A 22,192-nucleotide genomic window follows, 5' to 3' on the forward strand; every position below is an offset into this window, starting at 1 on the left:
CTAGTTGCCATGTCCCTCTGGATTTGACATTCAATACAATTTTTATACTCTTTCCCTTCTCTCTACTCACAGTTTTCATCGAATTTCACATCCTCTAACTCTCCTGGTAGATTATTTTAATAACCTTCCAATTTGTCCTGCTGTTTCAGATCTTTTCATTTGATCTTCTATAGCAGAGGTGTCAAACCTGCTGTCCACAACCCCCCCAACCAGATTAAACTGTAATTTTTAGAAATTTAACAAAAACAAAACAAAATATTGGATATTTGTTGTTCAGTCGTGTCCAACTTTTTGTGACCCTATGGATTATACTGCACAGCCATGGATTTTTCTTGGCAAAGATACAAAGTGGTTTGCCATTTCCTTTTCCTGTGGATTAAGGCAAGTAGAAGTTAAATGACTTGTCCAGAGTATTACAGTTAGTAAATGACTGAGAGGTGAATTGGAACTCAGCTCTTCTTCGCTCCAAGTTCAGCATTTTATCCAGTGAACCATGTAGTCACCTACTAAAATAAAACATATATAATTTTAATTTGTGGTTTGTGGTCCATGTGGATCTGTTTCCATTTGACTGCTCTAAATATTTTTTGGCTGCCTAAATAATTTTCCTAAAGCACAGATAAGACCAAGTCACCTGCTTAAAAAAACAAACAACCTTTCACTGGTTCTCCATTGTTTTAGGGTAGCATACAAACTTCTCACCTTAGCATTTTATGTCATTTACAATTTGCTTCCAACCTAACTTGTTTCACATTGCTCTCCTTAACACATTGTATTCAAGCCAAAGTAGACTACTAACTTTCTCCCAAATTTAGCATTCTAATTCTGGTGTTCAAGCCTCTATACAGGTCACCCTGCTTTCTTAGAATGTATTCTATCCTCAGTTCTGCTTCTTAAAATCTTTATTTTTCTAAAAAAGTTCAATTGAAGTATCACTTCTCTGAGAAATTTTCCCTGATTCGCCTACCTAGTAATGCACTCTACCCTCTAGAATTATTTTGTACTTATTTATTTGCATATGCATGATTTCCCCCACTAGAATAGGCAGGGCATTTCCAGCAATTAGTCATAGTTTGGATTTTTATTATAAACTTTTATTTTTTAACTATAAATAGTGTTTTCTGACATTTTATGATTCATATTCTTTCTGTCCCTCATTTCCCTACTCCCTGAAGTGGTAAATAGTTTGATATAGGTTATACCAGCTCTTTTATGTGATACAGATTTCCATATTCCCCATGTTGTGACTGAAGAAAGATATCACATATACAATAAAAAAACTCATAAAGATGAAAGATGGCATACTTTAATCTGCTGTCAGATTCCTTTCACTGTGGGTAGTGATTTTTTTTAATCAGGGGTCCTTTGGGGTTACATTGGAACCTTATTTTGCTGAAAATAGTTTAATTGGTCATAGCTGATTATCACATAATATGTCTGTTACTATATACACTAGTATCCTGGTTCTGTTCACTTCATTTTTATCAGTTCATATAAATCTTTCCAAGCTTTTCTGAACTATCCTGCTCATCATTTCTTATAGCATGACAGTTTTCCATTACCATATACCACAATTTGTTCATCCATTCCCCAATTGATGGAGATCCCCTCAGTCATTTTCAATTCTTTGCCACTACCAAAAGAGCCATGAAAAATATTTTATATAAGTGGTTCCTTTACCATTATCTCTCATATTTTGGGGTACATACCCTTTGGGTTTGGTCCCATAGCACTTCAGAATGGCTATATCAGTTCACAGTTGCACCAACAGTGCATTAGTGTCCCAATTTTCTTACATTCCCTACAACATTTATCATTTTCCTTTTTGATCATATTAGTCACTCTAATAGGTATTAGGTAGCATCTTGGAGTTGTTTTAATTTGTATTTCTCTATCAATAATGATTTGGAGCATTTCCTTATATGACTAGAGATAGCTTTATCTGAGAACTGTTTGTTCATGTTCTTTGACCATTTTTCAATTGGAGAATGCTTTGTATTCCTATAAGTTTCAGCCATAGTACTTTGAACAGAGCACATGTTTGATAAACATTTTGTTGAAATGTTTTGAATTATTAGAAAGGTTGCCATGTGGTTGTGCTTGGATACAGAGGTCAAAACTAAAGGGAAATTATGTAGAGGAAAATTTTGTTTAATGGGGAAAAATTCCTAAGAATTAGTTACCCAAAATGGAATGGGCTGCCACTATAGGTAGTGAATTTTAACCTAACCTGTGCTATTAGAAGTCTTTAAACTGATTATATACTTGAAATGAATATAAATATAATATAGTATTGCAATGGTTGTCCTCTTCAGTTATAATTCACATTTCTGTGGTACCCTCTGATTTTTGAGATACTATGATTAAAAGAAAACGGAAATGAGGAGATACAGGGAACAAATCATAAGGAGAGTTAATGGAATAGTGAATAAAATAACAAGAGAGGAAGATATGTAATCAATAATGGGGTAGAAGAATAGAGAAAATGTAGACAGAGGATGGTATGACAGGAGAGGAATTGAGAAAACAGAAAATGTGTTGAGGAAGGGATACAGAAAAATAAGGGGAGGAAGATATGGAGCGAAAAGGAAATAATGTAAAAAAATTGACAATGTGAGGATTAGGTATGTAGAGTCAAGGTGCTGTGAAGAGTGCAAGATGGGAGATATAGGATGGAAAATAGAAGGGCAATTAGAGGTTGAAAAATGGAGTGAAAATAGGAAAGAAGTAGAAATGCCTCTAGTAAAGTCCTCTCTTGCTAATATGGAATGTAAATAATCACTAAAAGTAATCCTTAATGGAAGCTGGTACAAGGGACAGAAAAAGGACTAGTTCTGAATAGAAAGTGAAATGAAGTTGATTTTTGAAATCATCCTTCCTTTTAAATTTGGCATCTTCATTTTTGATACATCTGCTCATGCTCTAGATTTTCAACTAAATTTTCTTCCTCTTGAAATCTTTTTTCTACCCTTTATCTTTTTTCCCCCTTATATTCCCTTTTCATTCACATTCTGAGTTCTCCCCACTTTGGTAGTAGAAATAACCTCAGGAAGGACTCCAGAGCTGTCTCAAGCTTATTTCACATTGGCATATTTATTTTTGACAGGCCCCAAATCTCTACCCTTAGTAGCTAGGTGGCTAGAGAGTTTCTGAGTAGCCCTCAATAACCATAAACTAGAAAAGAAAAAAATAATAAGTGGAATTGTCTAGCTAGTCTCTTTCAAGTCGGAGATATCTTTCTTTGAAAACTTCTCTCCATCTGGCAGATTCATGTCCATCTCTCAAAGATGCAATCATAAATGTATGTTCTTTTATTCTAATACAAATTTTCTAACTAAAATCATAGTTATGCATACAAATGGAAGTGTATTGGTACAATGCTTAATAAGTAATCTATCCACTTTAATGATTGCTAGTAAATACATAACCTCTTACTTCACTCTCCCAACCCACCTTAAAATGGGAGGATTGGCCAAAGAGAGCCCAGGCCTCCCATTACACTGGCAAAATGTCTCTAGGCAAAAAGGATTTAATCATTCTTGCTTCTATGTAACTTTTGGCTAGGCTAGTTAAACAGAAACAGAAAGACAAGATCTCTTTAACAAAAAAGATATTATGAGATTTTTTTAATATCCTTTTATTACTCAGGATTTGGGGTCATTCCTCTTCCAAATTTTAGTTTATCTTCATATTATCTTTATGATCTAAAACTTATCCTGTAGGATGTAAAAAATTACTTAGAGTCTTAAGCACTCCTTAGCTACCAAGGCAGAGGAAGAATCTCAGCTGTCCTTGACTCTTTGGTATTGCATAAATCCTCTTCCTCAAACAGTCTATCAGTTTATCTAAATGTAGTTTAATTTGTAACCTGACTTATTTTGCCCAGAGATCTTGTTAAAGTTTATTTCCTTAGAGCAGCGGTTCTCAACCTCTCAATTTGTAGCAATGAGGATACATAATGCATATCAGGTATTTACAATCCGAATCACAACTGTAGCAAAATTACAGTTTTGAAGTAGCCACCAAAATAATTTTTGGTTTGGGGTCAAAAGTATTGCAGGGTCACAGCATTAGAAAGATTGAGAACCACTGCCTTAGAGAGTATGGGAGATTGATTGTTGTCCTTTGTACTCAAAAAGTATCAAAATGGTATCACTATGGCAGGGTGACTGTGGATGAACAGACCAATTAGAGCTCAAAAGGCTCTATTACAGGTCACAAATAACCCATATAAACATTTGGGATGAAGACATCTCTAAATTTTTGCAACTTGTGTTTCTTTCGAGCTACTACAATTCTGCTTTGCTTGTAAAGCACAGCACCTTCTTTGATGTTCACTGGTGCTATGCAGGATGGTTCTGTGCCAGTGTCTCCCATGATTCACAATTATCACTGTTCTTCAGAGACCTTAAGAGTGTCCTTATATAACTTCTAATGATCTTTTTGTGAGCAATTGCCTTGTATGAGCTCTCCATAAAATAATCTTTTAGATAAATGTATATTTGACATTGGACTAACATGGCCAGTCCATCAGAGTTATATTCTCTGCATTATAGTCCAAATTCTTACCAGGTAAGCTCTAGGAAGGACCTCAGTATCCAGTACCTTATCTTGCAAAATGATCTTCAGAATCTTCCTTAGACAACTCAAACGGAAGCAATTCAGTTTGCTGGCATGGTACTACTTTCCAGGTTTCACAGGCATATAACAATGAGATCAACCCAAACTTTCAGTTAGGTAGGCAGCCTAATACCTCTTCTCTCTCACACTCTCCTTCAGAGTCTCCCAAACACTGAGCTACGTCTGGCAATACATGTGTCAACCTCATCATTTATATGGACGTCCCTGGAAAGTATATTGTCAAGGAAAGTGAATTTAACCTTAACCACATTGTTCAAAATTTCTCCATTTGCTGACAACACTGGTTTCAATTACGGAAAGCACAAAGTTGGCTAGTGGAGAACCTTTGCTTTCTTAGTGTTTATTTTCAGGCCAAAAATAAGCACAAGTTGCATGGAATAAATCCATGTTTTCCTGCATCTCAATCTGAGAGGTCACACTGAGTGAACAGTCATTTGTGAACAGAAAGTCAAGTTAAATAATTTTCCATCAGTGCAAAAGCTGCCTTGTATCCTCACTGAAGTAATAGTTTCATTCAGTTTACCTTCTCTATTTCAATAAGAAATAGTTTCCCATCAGTTTACCTTTTCTATTTCATCTGGTTATCCTGAACCTAGTTTAATTTCCTTGCCATGACGGTTTTACCTAAGTGTGGCCACTGCGCATGCTACCACTTCTTGGAGCCACAGGGAGAGCTGGATGGCATGTGAACACCAAAGGAGGATGAGCATCCCTGAAAAAAAATAAAAGGACCCTTACACCGGAGGTACTAGATCTCCTGGAGCATCCCTTATACTCCATGTGTGAGATTATGACTCTCTTTAAATTTGTTTAACTTTTGTGATATTGAAGGAAGTATTGGATTATGGATCGAGTTTTCCTTTCACTTTTATGTCCTAGGAGGAATATACAAAACTGTAACATATTAATGAATTATTTCTTTGTGCTTCCCATATAATTTTTTCTTTAAGAAACCTCAGAATCTATGTTCAGGTTTTCTCCGAGGATTGAACCTATTCTTGAGCAAAGTATTGCCTCTATAATGTTTGCATTGGGATAAATATATATATATATATATATATATATATATATGTGTGTGTGTGTGTGTGTGTATGTATATATTCAGAAGCAATTATCTGCCACATGAACTTAAAGAGGAAATGTTTCTCCTGTAACAAGAACAAGAACAAAAATTATAACATATTCTTATTAAATTCTTTCTGGGGATAGCTGCTCAAAGTGAAGGTTTCCTTTGTGTGTGTGTGTGTGTGTGTATATATATATGTATGCAATGTCCTAGTAGGGGGAAATTTGTGTTGCCATTAAAACTGTGATTGCAACAATACATTTCTGTCATAATCTGTATTTCCTTGCTTTATTTTCATAATGAATAAAAGGATATGTTTGCTCTGTAGAATTTTTTATGAGGGTTCATATTATCTTTCATCAATTTAAATAAATTAATATTTCTTTCTATAAAATGTATACATGCATATATATTATATTAAGTAAAAAATGTAATATATATTAAGAATTCCCTACTTCCACTCCACAATTTAGGTCAACATTCATGTAAAGAATCCCTGGGGAAAGAACAAAATGCAATGTCTACTTGAACCCTCCTTCCTTTCCTAGTCTTGTTTCCTACCAGCTCAGTACTGCTGTCCACAGGGAGAAGTCAGAGTACTAGGAGCTCTACCAGGAATGATTTTAGGCAATCTAGGTTGGAAAACAACTTGAGGATTCCTTAGCCCCTCCTAAGATGACTTTACACCACTATTTTTAGCCTATCATTGTAGTACCCCAAGGGGCAAAATAATTCTCCCATCCCCTGGGATGTCTACTTGAGATTATATCCTGGATCTGGCTAGATGTCCAGATGCATTTGTTTGTGGAGTAGATGAGTCCTTGTAAAATATGTATGCTTTTTAAAACTCAAGGGAACACAAGCTGAGACATACATACACATTTGTTCACTTATACACCCAGGAACTCATTGGGTGGTGCTGAAACCCAACTCATGCTCAATGACCACCATTTTAGCCTCACAGTGGGGTAAGTGTTAGGGGAGAGGGCAGGAGTTGGTACCCTCTTCCATCTCTCCTTCTTCAAAGTTTTTCCTTCTGTCTGTTCTCCACCCCCCAAAAAAGGTCCTGGCCATCCATTTAAAGTAATCTCCATTAAAACCAGTGGTACCTAAGACATTGAGGGTGCCGTTAACACTCCTACCACTGTCTTCCACCTAGTCTATTCTCTGGGTTCCAATATCCCAGATAGCCTAGAGAAACTCAATTTTTTCCTTCATATGCTATTTCTATTTCCCCAACCCTATTCTCTCCAAGGTTTCTCTCCTCTCTGAATATTTCCCTCTCAAATATCCTCTAAATTATTGCTCAGTAGCTAGGATACAGAGGGGTGGGAGATAACTCACAAAGTACCCTTGCTCATTCCCAGACCCACAGCTGATGATTATCTCCTCTCAACAAGTAATGGTTAGGTGTTTTGTAGTCCTTCTCTTCTTGACTCCTACACTGTAATTTTTCCAAATTCCTTTGGAATACTTGAGTGCCTACTTGGAGAGCCTCCTTCTTTCCCTCCACCTCCATCATCTTCCAAAATTTAAGAAGCTCTATCTTAATTTTTTTCCTTCCTGGTGATTTCTGAGCTGGAAGCCTATATCTCTGTCAGTCACTGTTTTTTTTCTTATTTTCCTTTAAAACATCATTCTCAACTGTCTTCCTCTTTCCCCTTTAATATGCTGCCATTTGGTGTAGGGAGCTGCTTAATATTGTTTAATGTGCTATGACTCTTTAAATTTGTGCAACTTTTATAACATTGAAGGAAGTATGGGATTATGGATTTGTTTTTTCCCTTCACTTTTAATGCTTGATGGTATGGATAAAATGTTAGACTTGAAGTCAGAAAGTTAGATTCAAAACAAGGTGAGAGTCAGGGTAGCTAAATGACTATGGCTGGGTCTTTTAATCTCTCTAAATCTCAATTTCCTCATATATAAAATCCATGTAATATTTATTGAAATTTAAGTGATATATGTAAAGCACTTTGCAAAAATTAAATTCATCTATATCCTAGACAAAGTATACTTGGATTTTGTTCAAGCATCTGATAGTCTCATAAGACTTTTTGGTTAAACAAGGTAGAGATATGGGGGAAGTAATGGTAGAATTAAATAGATTCTGGATAAGTTGAATGATGGAGCCCAATAGATAGTATTACATCAATTTCAATAGAGGAAAATATTAGGGTTCTTCAGGAAACTATGATTTACCCTGAGCCATTCAACAATTTTTATCAATGAGTTGAATAAAGGCATAAAAAGCATACTTATCAAATTACTAGATATATATAGTTGAATAAGATAGTGACCATGTTGGACAACAAGATCAAGATACTCAAATATTCTGACAGGATATCAAATGGGCCAGATTTGTCAAAAATGAAATTTAATGGGACTAAAATAAAAAGTCCTCTACCAGGAGGTATGGCTACATACCGGTTCACATGAAAATGAATTGAGGAGATGAGAGGCCATATAGTCATCCATTTTATAGATGAGGAAGTCAAGACCCAGAGAAGTTAAATAACTTGCCTAAGATCTCATAAAGAATAAGTAGTAGATCTAGAATTTGAACCCTGGATCTTCTGATGCTAAATTCAGTCATCTTTTAGTGGAATACATGCCCAATAGGAACAAATAGTGTTATATGGAGTTTAAAAAAATAAAACTAATGTGATCTTCTTGTTTAGTCATTTCAGTTGTGTCAAATTCTTCATAAGCATATTTAGGGTTTTCTTGGTAAAGATACTAGAGTGGTTTGCCATTTTCTTCTCCAAGTTCATTTTACAGGTGAAGAAACTGAGGAAAAAATGGTTATGTGACTTAAGTGCCTAAGGTCACACTAGAGTCTAAGGCCAGATTTGAATTCAGGTGTTTCTGACTCTAGGTCTAACACTATATACAATGTGCCACCTAGCTTCCTTGTGTGATCTTCTAGGGAGGTAAATGTCTTTCTAACTTCTTCCTTGGCAATAATTCTTAAGCAATGTTGTGTTCAGTTCTCAGTGCCCCATTTTGGAGAGGACATTGATTTATAGCATGGAGTCCATGTACTATTAGAATTGAATGAAGGAGCTGAAAAACTGTTTAATTTGGAGGAAAGTTCATAATAGTATTTGAATGGTTGTCATGTGAAATAGAGATTAGACTTGTTCTGGTGACCCCAAAAAGGAGAAGATGGAGAATGAGTATAAATTGCAGAGAGACTGGTTTCAGTTCAATGTAGGAAATTACTTCCTAAGAAGTATATCCTTCTAAAAATAGAATAATCTGACGAGAGTAGTTGTAGTCTTCATTTTTAGAGAACTTCAAATAAAGCTGGGATGGACCATTGTCTGAATCATTACAAGGGACATCCCTGTGTTGATATGGTTCAAACCAGGTAACCCTGAAGGGTTCTTTCCAACTCTGAGTTCTATGGTTAAGAGGTTGTGGTGGCATTACACATTATGGTGATTTGTAGACATGTCATATCCTCTAGTAAACTGCAAAATCCTGTGAGGATAAGATTTGTTGATGTTTCCTTGACTCAGACTCCAAATGTATGCTTGCCATAAAATGAGAGTGTAAAACACTACAATAATATTTTTCCAGTGTTTTACACATTGTAAACGCAAGAAATATTTTTAGTTCCTTCTTAGCCTCTACCTAAGACTCTTCACATTTGGACTTGGGTGGAAGAATGGAGAGGAAGAGTCAACAAATCTTAAGAAACATGAGTTGTTCTCTGAATGTGAATTGGAGATCTTAGAATCTATAAATGCATAGCATTGTCCTGTGTATCATCTCCCTATTGATTCCTGGTTAGGCAGTTTGGTATTCTTCCTTACTTGGTTTTTAATAGTTAAGATATTAAGCATATTAATAGCATACATTTCTTATATTTAGAGCTGAGAGGAATTATATAATTATAAATCTAGACTTGTAGGGACACCACAGATTAACTAGTTCAACATTTTACACTTGAGGTACCCGAGACCTGGAGATCACACAAACAGTAAATAGCAGAACAGAAATTTGAAAGTCTGGGTCTTCTGACCCCAAAACCAGTGTTATTCCCATTTCACTTTCAATACCATCCTAAACCTGGCTTGGGATTGACACCACCCTTCCTTCTGCAGTTCTCATTCTGCTTCCTCCTCCTCCTCCTTTGCACTGGCTGTCTCTCGTGCTTGCCACATATTTCCTCCTCATCTCTGACAAATAGAATCCCTCTCTTCCTTCAAGAAGTGGCTCAAGCACCACCACCCTCTACATGAAACCATTTATAATTTCTCCCAGCTATTACTGCTGTCCCTAAACTACTTCCTACTTAACCAACTGGTATTAATTCTCTTCATATTTATTCTGTATCAGTTTATACATGCTTCTTGTATCCCCTATTGTACTGTAAAATCCTTGTAGGTAGAAACTTTCTTTATATTTTTATCTCCAGCATCTAGAAGAGTACCTAATCTATAGTTAGCACTTAATAAATACTCTGTAGTTAATTGATGGACACCCCAAAAATGTTGGGGGCTCAATTCAGACTTGACTTTTGGGTCCACTCCAGTCATTCATCCTTTCTACCGAGCTAGAACATTAGCCTAAGACTTCTGATTTATGGGCTATGAGTTTTCCATTGCAAAATCGAGCCGTGTATAAACTATATAGTTTCTTACATATAATAGATGCTAAATTAATGCTGATTTATTTGAAGTGGCAAAATTGAGTCACAGTCCTTGAGGAAGTCCCTGAGGAGCTGAGAGAGATGCTGAAGTGAGGACTTCCTTGGGGTTTGGGTTGGACATTTTTTCATTCTACAACAGAAACTGCCTGGTGGGACAGGATGGTGGGGAGAAGAGGGGATTGTGAAGGAATATAATTCTTTCTTGAACATGTTCTGTTCAACATGAAATCCAACAAATATTTATTATGCTTCTACTGTATGCCAAGTTCAATGATGGTTAAGATTCAATGTTAAAATAAGATATAGTTCTTGACCTTATGGAAATTAATGTCTAGAAAGGATATATAACTAATAACATATATCCAAGCAAAAATCTATGTAATTTATGTGTACTTGTATGCATATAAAATATTTATATAGTTCTTCAAAGTTTGCAAAACACTTTATAAATATTGTCTTATTTTATCCTAATAACGATCTTAGAAGAGAAGTGCTAATACACTCTTATTCCACAGACGAGGAAACTGAGGCAGACAAGAGTTTAAGTAATTTGCTCAAGATCACATAGTAAATGTCTTCTCTTCACTATACATCCAATGATCTTACCTACTCCACTATGATATATACTGTGTTGTAATATATGAGAGCTATATTCAAATATGGCCAAATAATATCTCTGACACTACCACCTGTGTGACCCCAGGCAAGTCACATAATGTCAGTGCTCTTGGCAACTATTTAGGACCATAAATTAAAGAAAAGATTCCAATCTACTTTTGTAGAGGGAGTTTCCTCATATGAAGTTCTCTGTATCAGTGAAATCATTGGTATAATCCTGGTCTCTGAGGGATATATGACATGTAAAGAAATAGTCAATCAATTAAGTTTTTAATAAGTACTCACATAATAATGGGTGCTATGCTAAACTGGAGATATAAGGAAAAAAGATTGAAATAATTTCTACTCAAAAGGAGCTTACATTCTAATTGGAAAGACAAGAAGTACATATACATACATACATTAAAATATAAATGCAGCATAAATAGAAGGTGAATAAACCCAATTATACATGAAGTGCCTGAATGTAAGGTAGTTTTGGAGGGAAGATGCTAGCAACTGGAAAGATCAAGAAGGGTTTCATGCAGAAAAGATAATATCTAATCAGTGTCTTGATGGAAGGGGTTGGAAATAAGGAGGAATTGCATTCTAGGCATGTAAAAAAACAATACAAGGATAAAGAGTGGGGGGTGTAATGCTATGTGGGAGGAACAATGAGAAGATCAATTTGACGGGATGATAGATATAGAAAGGAGAGGAATATCAAGGAAAATTGGGTTGGGGCCAACTGTTTAGAACTTTAAAAGCTAAAAAGTAGTTAATATTTTATCTCAAAGACAACAGAAATTCGCTAAAGTTCATTGAGTTAAGGGGGTAAGGTAACATGATCAGATTTGCACTAAAGGAAAATTATTTTGACAGTAAATTGTAGGATGGGCTCGAAAGGAGAGAGACTTTGAAGTAGAGAGACCAAGTAGGACCTGCTGAAATAGGAGTTATGATAATAGTAGGAGTATATAGTAATAGCATAATAGTAGGAGTTATGAGGGCTAAAATAAGGTGGCATCTTTCTGAATAGAGAGAGGGAGCCTCAAGGGCAAGAAGGTAGAAATGTCAAAATGTGGCAAAATTGTCAAAATAATACTTAAATAGATAAGAGAAGTATAAACAAAATACTATGTGAGATCCAAAGGGGAAGTTAATTACTGATTGGGGCTTCCTGAAGCAGTGGCATTTGAGTTGTACTTAATAAAGGGATTCAGTTGTAGAGGGTAGCAGGATGTCCTTAACACAGTAAAGAAAGGACTTACCCTTTGAGAAATATTCATTACTTGCTTTTCCCACTGTCTGAAAAAGTGGCTACAATTTCCTTTTTCCTTCCTTCATGAAAGATATTCAGAAGATACCCATATAAAACTATATTAGTAGATAGCATCACAGGTTAATTGCCTTGCCTGACTTTTATTATGTGTTATATTTGCATTGCAGTGATTTAAACTGTGGAACAACTGAAGCTATACGATAGTAAACTATCTTATGATGGGTTCCTGTTGTATAATTCAGGCAGCTAAGGTGGCACAGTAGATAGTGTTGGGCCTGGAGTCAGGATACTCATCTTCCTGAGTTAAAATTTGACCTCAGACACTTACTAGCTATATGATCCTGGGCAAATTACTTAATCCTGTTTGCCTCAGTTTCCTCATCTGTAAAATGGAACAGAGAAGGAAATGGCAAACCACTGCAATATCTCTGCCAAGAAAAGTCCAAATGTTATCATGAAGAATCAGACATGAATGAAAAATAACTAAAAGACAATAACAAAACTATAGTTCAAGGACTCCTGGCTCTTCCATTGTCGTGATATTGTGTAAGTCTGGGGCTCAGTTTTCTTCTATGTAAGCTGAGGAGGTTGGTCCCTTCTAAGCTCTAAATCTTTCATCCTGTGTTTGTTTTTGCTTTTTTTCCTCCACTGTAACTGTTTCTGATTTTTTTTGTAGGGGGAAAAAACATATTTTTTCTTTATCATCCACTTCAGTGACCTGACTGGTGTCCTATCATGACTACCTTCAACTTTACCCACGAGAAGCCTTCCTACTTCATCCTCAAAGGCATCCCTGGATTGGAGGATACCCATTTTTGGATATCAATCCCCTTCTCTTCCATGTACTTCATCACTGTTCTGGGTAACTTCGTCATCCTGTTCATCATCACCACAGAGCGCACACTGCACAAGCCCATGTTCCTGCTCCTTTGCATGCTGGCACTCACTGATCTGGGCATGTCCACTACCACCATCCCCAAAGCGCTGTGCATTTTCTGGTTTGGTCAAAGGGAGATCAGCTTCGAGGGCTGTTTGATCCAGCTGTTCTTCATCCACTCCATCTCCGTCATGCAGTCTGCCATTTTGATGACCATGGCTTTGGATCGTTACGTGGCGATCTGTGAGCCGCTGCGCTACGCCACCATTCTCTCCAACGGCCGCATAGGTCTCATTGCAATGGCCAGTTTAGTCAGAGCCGTTGCCTTTATCCTTCCTATGCCTGTCCTTCTTCAGCGGATGCCATTTTGTACAAGCCGAGTGATCCCTACCACCTATTGTGAACACATGGCTGTGGTGAAAATGGTGTGTGCAGACACCACCATCAACCGGATATATGGCCTAGTGGTGGCGCTGGTGGTCATTGGCCTGGATTTCTCTGCCATTGGCTCCTCCTACGTGTTCATCATCCGGGCTGTGATGCGACTCTCCTCCAAGGAGGCTCACCACAAGGCGGTCAACACCTGCACCACACACATCTGTGTGATGCTGACATCATACACACCTCCACTTTTCTCTTTCCTTGCCCATCGCTTTGGTCGGGGCATTCCGCCCCATGTTCATACCATTCTTGGCAATCTTTACTTCCTTGTGCCCCCTATGCTCAACCCCATCATCTATGGAGTCAAGATTAAGGAATTTAGGGACAAAGTAACCAAATATGGTTGCTGGAAAAAGGAGCCCGTTACCAAACCCCCCACTCAGAAACCTGTCTGATGATGGGGAGGGCATGAATAGTGATCAGGGAAAGAAGACCAGGCAAAGGAAGTTTCGCTTAAGATTTGGCTCCTGGGTAATAATGTAATGTAAAAGACTATCTCTATGCCAACTCTTAGAATGCTGGTCCCAAAATCGTATGGCCTGTTCCCTGTTACTAGAAACATGGACTCAGAGATCAGTCTGCTCCTTGAGGACCATTCTGTTTTAGATTTGGAAAATATTATGGTGTTAAGATATCAAGGACATTAATGAGTAAAAAGTAAGATGTACCAGTCATGTATCAAGAATAAGAGAAAATAGGTGGACAACCCAAGCACTTTTTAAAATTTGATTTAAAAATTTTTTTTATTTGAAAAATTTTATTTAATTGATTTAGAACACTCTTCCGTGGTTACATGATAAATATCTTTCCCTCCCCTCCTCCTGCCAATGTACAATTCCACTGGGTTTTACATGTGTCATTGATCAAAACCTATTTCCATATTATTAATATGTACATTCGAGTGATCATTTATAGTCTACATCCCCAATCATGTCTTTGTTGACCCATGCGATCAAGCAGTTGTTTTTCTTCTGTGTTTCTACTCCCACAGTTCTTTCTCTGGAAGTGGATGGTGTTCTTTCTTATAGGCCCCTCAGAATTGTCCTGGATTATTGCATTGATGCTAGTAGAGTAGTTCATTATATTCGATTGTACAACAGTGTATCCGTCTCTGTGTATAATGTTCTCCTGGTTCTGCTCCTTTCACTCTGCATCAATTCCTGGAGGTTGTTCCAGTTCACATGGAATTCCTCCAGTTCGTTATTCCTTTAAGCACAATAGTATTCCATCACCAACAGATACCACAGTTTGTTCAGCCATTCCCCAATCAAAGGACATCCCCACATTTTCCGACTTTTTGCCACCACAAAGATCATGGCTATAAATATTTTTGTACAAGTCTTTTCCTTTATGACCTCTTTGGGGTATAAATCCAGCAGTGGTATGGCTGAATCAAAAGGCAGACAGTCTTTTAAAGCCCTTTGGATAGCCCAAGAACTTTAACAGTATCTCTAAGGTATTTCTTAAAGGCTTTCACAGTCCAGTGGATCTCTTCTAGAGGATTTGTGTAATAATTTTAAAGAGAGCCACACAGTATGGAAAGTTACAGAAAGGTGTAATTCACACTAGAAGAGGAAGTACTGACAAAGATGAGATCTCAACCTTTTTTAAAAATAAAACTTTCTTGATTCCACTATATGCCTTCACTCTCCCATCCCAGAATTTCATCTTTTATAACAAAGAATATTTTTAAAGTAAGGAAAAGAGAAAAAAATAAGTAAATAAATCAGTAAATCCAAAGTTCTTATCTTAATATCTAGGTTGCATAGTGAATAGAATGTTGGGCTTAGAGTCAATATAACTGGGTTCAACAAATAGTCTTCAAAAGAAGAAATTGTTAACTACCATGTAAATAGTACTGTAAATAATTCATGATATAAATTAAATTTAAGACACTTGAATTTTTCTTATACCTGAAAAATTCACAAAAATGATAAAAGATGGAAAAAGTAAGCTTAGGAGGGACTATAGAAGACAGACACATTAATACACTGTTAGTAGATCTCTGAATTGTTGCAATTATTCTAGAAGATAATTTGAAATTTTTTAAGTCACTAAAATATTTATAACTTTTTTCCTGGATATGTACTCAAAAAAGGTGGGGGTGGAGTAAAAGTGGGGGGAAAGGTCCCATATTTTATACACCAAAATATCTATCATAGCAATTTTTTCTTATGGAAGTAAAATCTTGAAAAACAAGTTGATACCCATTATTTGGGACATAGTGGAACAAAATGTGCTATGTGAATGTGAGCAATTCAGAGAAACATGGTAAGACTTGATGAAGTAATAAAAAAATGAAGAACAAAGAATAGGAACTTGATCTACATATTTCCTCATGTATAAATTTGGTCATAGCTTTTCTTTGTTCAAAATTCTTCAACAGGTCCCCATTATCTAATCTAATTTCTTTTGTCTTATATTCAAGACTCTAACTGGGCACTGAGAGTGCTGAATTTTGTGATAGGGAACTTGGAATTAAATATTACTTTTGCAACTTTTTTTCTCTGTGGTCTTTGACAAGTTACCTTACCTCTCTGTGACTCAGTTTCCTTGTTTACTAAATGAGAATATTGGACCTAGGGGCTTTTAAAGTCTCTTCTGGCCCTAAGTGTTTGATTCTATGAATAAGTTTCCCTCCTAGCCTCATCACACATTATTTCCCTCTAAAATTATGGGCTCTAGTCTGTAAACATGTTCCACATTTTACTATCCACATGTTTTTACTCATACTGCACACTATGCCTAGGATCTTCTTCTCCCCTTCTCCCTCTTTTGCCTATTGAATTCTTATCTATCCTTAAACCTAACTGAAATTCAACCCCCCACTAAAGAAACCCTCTCTCACCCACTCTTTTCCATTAATTAATCATCTCCGAGAGGCAAGAATTACTTCTCTGCTAATTTTTGTATATCCTTCACTACCTAATCTAATGCTTTGCATATAATTCATATTCAATTCAATCTGCATAATAGTAATGTGTTTTGAACTATAATTATATACAATAATGGAATACACAGTTGTATTCAATTGAATGCACATGTGTATTGAACTGAACAATGCATTTGTGTTCTTATAATGAAGTCTATTCCGTCACTGAGTTCATAATGGTTACTGACCAATAAAATCTAATTCAATTAACATTTGTTAAGCACCTACCATGTGCCATGTACTGTGCAAAGCACAGGGGATACAACTAGTAAATAGATTTTTCCTTCTCTCAAGGAACTCATAGTCTAATGGGAAGAAAAAAACACATAAAAGGAACAGAAAAAGGAAAGAGCACCAGAAGTAGGGGGCACCTGGGGTACCCAGCTAAAGGGAATCTTGTTTGGTTGCATTGAAACCAGGCAGAATAGTAGATGTGGAGCAGAGTAAGCAAAAGTCCAGTGTCTATCCTATAAAAGAAGCCATTGGGAGGGATATAGTACTCTACTCTCCAGCCCTCCAATCATAGGGGAGAGGAGGTTCAGGGAGGTGGTATCAATTGGTCAAGACCCCTTCTACTACCCAAGTGCAGCTTGTGAAGAATCTATCTCCCTTATTAGATGATAAGCAGCTTGGGGGCAAGGGATGTCTATTTGCTCTTTGTGTACCCTGGGTGTTTAACATGCAGTGCACAGCACCAAGTAGGTGCTCAAAATGTTTGATTGATTGATTGAATGAATGAACAGGGCTAGACAATTCATGTTAAGTGAAAAAGACCTTGGTTTGGGGGGGGCTTGGGGGTGATTCTGCTGGGAGAGGAGTTGTATTCCAAGCAGGTACTATCCCAATTTACCTTCCTCAGAGGTAGATTCCCTTAAGCCAGGAGACTGACTTGATGAATTACAAGTTCATTGTGACTACATAGTGTGATGAGGCAGGCAAAAAAGTTCACATAACTAAGTTTATCAAGAGGTAGAGATCATCTCATCCCACACTCTTCTGGGAAAACTACATCTACTTTTGTGTTCAGTTCTAGGAACCAAACGTTGGAAGGAATATTTGTGAAGCCAATCATGTAGAAGAAAGGGATAAGGAAAAGAGAAAAGCCTGCACACTGGGCCATATGAGAATTTCAGTTGGACTTAGATAAGCGAACACTTAAAGGTTAAATGTTAGTTACTTCAAGTATTTGAAAGACTGTCCAAGAGAGTGATTATTAAACTTCTTCTGCTTGTTACAGAGAGAATTCATAGGTTAGATAGAGGTAAGGTGCTCTATTCTCTCTTAAGTTCATTTTAAGTCTGAAAATTGATGCTTCTCTATGCAGAACAATAAGATGAATATCAAAATAATCAAAAAATAAAAATAAGTTCTTCCTTCTATTCCCAAGTTTCTTTCCCTTCTAACTCCTGGAACTACTTGTCTGTATTTCTCAAAGGTACTTGTCACAAGAAGCAGAAATTCCATTCAAAGTCACTCTAGATAATATAAAATACCTAGGAATCTATTTGCTAAAGCAAATGCAGAAATTATACAAATGCAATTAGAAAACACTTTTCATCCAAATAAAGTCAAATCTAAACAATTGAAAAAATATCAATTGCTCATGGTTAGATCAAACTAATATAATAAAAATTACAATTCTAACTAAATTCACTTATTCAGTGCCATAACAACCAAACTACCAAATAATTATTTTATAAAACTAGAAAAAATAATAAAATTCATCTGGAAGAACAAAAGGTCAAGAATATCAAGGGAACTAATAAAAAAAATGTGAAGGAAGGAGGCCTAAAAGTACCAGATCTCAAACTGTACTATAAAATAGCAATCATCAAAACAATGTGGTCCTGGCAAAGGAATAGAATAGTAGTTCAATGGAGTAAATTAGACACACAACATACAGGGGTAAATAACCTTGGTAACCTAGCATTTGATAAATCCAAATATCCCAGCTTTTGGAATAAGAATCCACTCTTTAACAACTGTTATGAAAATGGGAGGAGGAGAAAGTATGGCAGAAGCTAAGTATAGACCAATATCTCATGCCCTATACCAAGATAAGATCAAAATGGATATATGACTTAGATATAAAGAATGATATCATAACTAAATTAGGGGAACACAGAATAGTTTGCCTGGAAGATCTCTGAAAGGAAGAAGTTTTGACCAAAGGAAATAGAGCATAATATAAGATGTAAAATGAATACTTTTTATTATATTAAGTTAAAAAACCTTTTGTACAAATAAAACTAATCTAACCAAGATTAGGATGGAAACAACAAACTAAGGAAAAATTTACAACAAATGTCTCTGATAAAGGTCTCATTTTTCAAATTTATGAACACAAAATCAAATTCATGAGAATACAAGCCATTCCCCAGTTGGAAAATGGTCAAAGGATATGAACAAGCAATTTCCAGATAAAGAAATCAAAGCCATCAATAATCATGTGAAAAAAGTTTTAATATATCTCTTGATTAAAGAAATGAAAATTAAAATGATACTTAGGTACCACCTCATACCTATCAGATTGACTAGTATGGCAGAAAAGAAAATAATAAATACTGAAGGGGATATGGCAAAATTGGGACCCTAATGCATTGTTGGAATTGTGAACTGATCCAACCATCTGGAGGGCAATTTGGAACCATACCCAAAGGACAATAAAACTGTACATACCCTTTGATCCAGTAATACCACTACTAGGTCTGTATCCCAAAGATAATTTAATAAAAGGGAAAAGGACATATTTATACAAAAATATTTGTGGCAGCTCTTTTTGTAGTGGAAAAGAATGAAAAATTAAGGAGATGTCCATCCATTGGGGAATGGCTGAACAAATTGTGGTATATCTTGGTAATGGAATACTATTGTGAATGGAATACTATTGTGCTTTAAGAAATGATAAGCAAGATGACTTCAGAAAAAGCTGGAAATTTATAAAGGAACTGATGCAGAGTGAAATAAGCAGAACTGGGAGAGCATTATACACAAAAACAATATTGGATAACACATCTGTGAAAACTTGGCTACTCTCAGCAATGCAATGATCTGAGACAATCCTGAAAGATGGGGAATGTTGTCCATCTCCAGAGAAAGAACTATTGGAATTGTTTTTCAGATCTATGTATTTGTGGTTTCATTTTGGGGTTTTGGTTATGTATGACTTTGCCCTTACAACAATATGGAAGTATGTTTTGCATAACAATAAAATCTTAAAAAAAGAAAAAATTTCCAAAGTAAAAAAAGGTACTTGTCACAATCTACTTTGTGATATATTTATTTTTATACAGGGGTAATTTTTTCTGACACATAAGCCATTTTAGGGCAATGACCAAATATTTGTACATTTTTTTTATTTCTCTTGGTATGTAGATATAGAAGAAATTAGTTTCAGGGGCAGCTGGGTAGCTGGGTTGAGAGAGAGAGAGTGGGTTGAGAGCCAAGCCTAGAGATGGGAGGTCCTAGGTTCAAATCTGGCCTCAGACACTTCCTAGCTGGGTAATCCTGGGCAAGCCATTTAACTCCCATTGCCTAGCCCTTACCACTCTTGTGCCTGGAACCAATGCACAGTATTGATTCTAAGATGGAAGGGAAGGGGAAGGAAAGTGGAAAGCAAAGGAAAGAAATTAATTTCATTCTGTATTTAGATTAAAAATCTATCAGAAATATTCTTTGTCAAAAGCATTTATAGGATAAGCAATTGTGGGATGAGCTCATTGACTACACAGAGGCAGAATGTCCCACAGACTTACTCGAGGTTATGAACTTCCTTTCTAGAAATGTTGAACACAGTATTTTGCATCTGATATAAAATAAATTGGCAATTGATTGGTTTGCATATTAAAATCAAGATCATATAAAAGAAAAGAGATTAGAACAGAGTAAGAAGTTTTAGATTCATCTTTTTAAATGTTTGTTGTTTTCATCTTTTCATCTTGATGCTAGGAATGAAGTAAAGAAATAAGCCTTTCCTCACTCCACAACTGAAAGACTCCAGCAGGGAATATTTCATGCATTATCAGTCTTAGTTGACATGCTGGTTGATTTCATTTAATTATTTTATTTTCTCTTACATTGTTATGTGGGAAGGATCTGGTGAAAGAGAGCAATAGAAATATATATATATATATATGAAAATTATTGTGATTTTAAAATAAAATGTGTATACATATGTAGATGGAGATAGTTTCTGAGATGATATTTATATTTGTATGGGAATTTATAGGAATCATTGTTTCTTGGAGAAAGGCATGTAGTATGCCTACAAGGATTAATGAAATTATATATTTACCATATTCTACACCACTAAATTTTCTGATTTAAACCCCAATTAAAACCATAATCAAAACTAGACTTGGAAACATGAATTGTAAATCAAAGGTGTGTTTAACATCCATTATGATAAAAATAAAGTTTTCTGATGAAGAATTAATAAATATTTAACAAAATCTTAATAATTCCATGTAAAAATGTGACAAATAACTGACTGAAGCAAAAATGAAACATACTGCATGTTAACTTTTTAAAAATATGTCTGACATTTCAAGATTTATTGTATACTAATCATTTTATATTGTCCAAATTAATTTGAACTTTATTCTAGCTGCTATGCCATTTAGTGCATACATATAATGTAAGTATTTATATAATTTTATTATCTAAAGTTATAGGTAGTTTTGCTACTTGTCATTTAAATGTGTACATTTTTATTGTTTATTTGAAATCATGATTGCTACTACTGTTTTTTAATTGATTAAATCATGATAAATTCTGCTCTGTACCCTCATTTTAAGCCTGTGCAAATCTGTTTCAAGTGTGTTTAATATATCTATTTTTAATCTATTTCCTAATCGATTCTGCTACATTTCTGTGTTTTGTGGATAAATTCTCCTCATTCATGTTCACTGTTGTGATTCTTAATTTCACATTTCACTTGGCCTCTAAAGTCCCACCCAGCTCCAAATGTATGCTTCTATGAAGTTCTTGTGCTTTTTAATTTTTCCTCCCAATCTTTCATTTAAAAAGAAGGATGAGGTTAAAAAAAACAAAGGAATCTAATCACCACTAATAATTTATAATTGAAGTTATATGTTCCTATTCTTCTACCCCTCTTCTCTTCACCAATTACAATTCTTATCCCTCTTTCTTTCTTTTTAGGAACTTGTTTATTAAACCTTCTAAATTTTGTTTTACTTGTGACTATTGATCTTCAAATGCCCACCTTCTCTTTCCCTGTTCCTACCTGTATCTATATTGATGTTTGGTTCTCTCTGTGTATATGTGTGTATTCAATTTCATTTATTTGATTCAGATGAGAGTGAAGCTATACGATGCCTTATGCTTCTAGCCCTTTTTTCATACTTGCATATTCCACTTTTTACACTCTCCATTTAAAGAAAATAGTAATTTCCTTCCTCTTTTTCCTCACTTACTAGCATAATCCTTTTTTCCCCCTCCCTTAAAACCATCAAAACAGAATAAAACCATACCCAGGTGCTATAATTATCTCATTTTCTTTTCTCCCTGACCATTGAAGACATTAAGATCCTCAAAAGATGCTAATCTCTTTCTCCCTATACTAATGTAAGAGCATAATTTAGCACCTTTTGAATGCTGAAATTGTTTTGCTTTTGTTATACTCTTTCTTATTATTTCATAGAGATATTAACTTCTGTTTGCTCTTTTCATTTCAG

At 35.6% G+C, this 22,192-nt stretch overlaps 1 protein-coding gene across 1 annotated transcript in view; it reads left to right on the plus strand.

Moving 5' to 3' along the window:
• The window catches only part of LOC100023449 (olfactory receptor 52P1-like), a 31,864-nt gene extending 10,594 nt beyond the window's left edge, over positions 1-21,270 (plus strand). The window contains exon 3 of the mRNA XM_007491148.3: positions 12,923-21,270. Within this exon, the coding sequence (XP_007491210.2) occupies positions 12,982-13,959 (978 nt within the window). The 5' untranslated portion in view covers positions 12,923-12,981 and the 3' untranslated portion in view covers positions 13,960-21,270. The remainder of the gene's footprint in view (positions 1-12,922) is intronic.
• The last annotated feature ends 922 nt before the right edge of the window (positions 21,271-22,192 follow it).

This window comes from Monodelphis domestica, chromosome 4 (genome assembly GCF_027887165.1).
Source record: "Monodelphis domestica isolate mMonDom1 chromosome 4, mMonDom1.pri, whole genome shotgun sequence".
NCBI lineage: Eukaryota > Metazoa > Chordata > Mammalia > Didelphimorphia > Didelphidae > Monodelphis > Monodelphis domestica.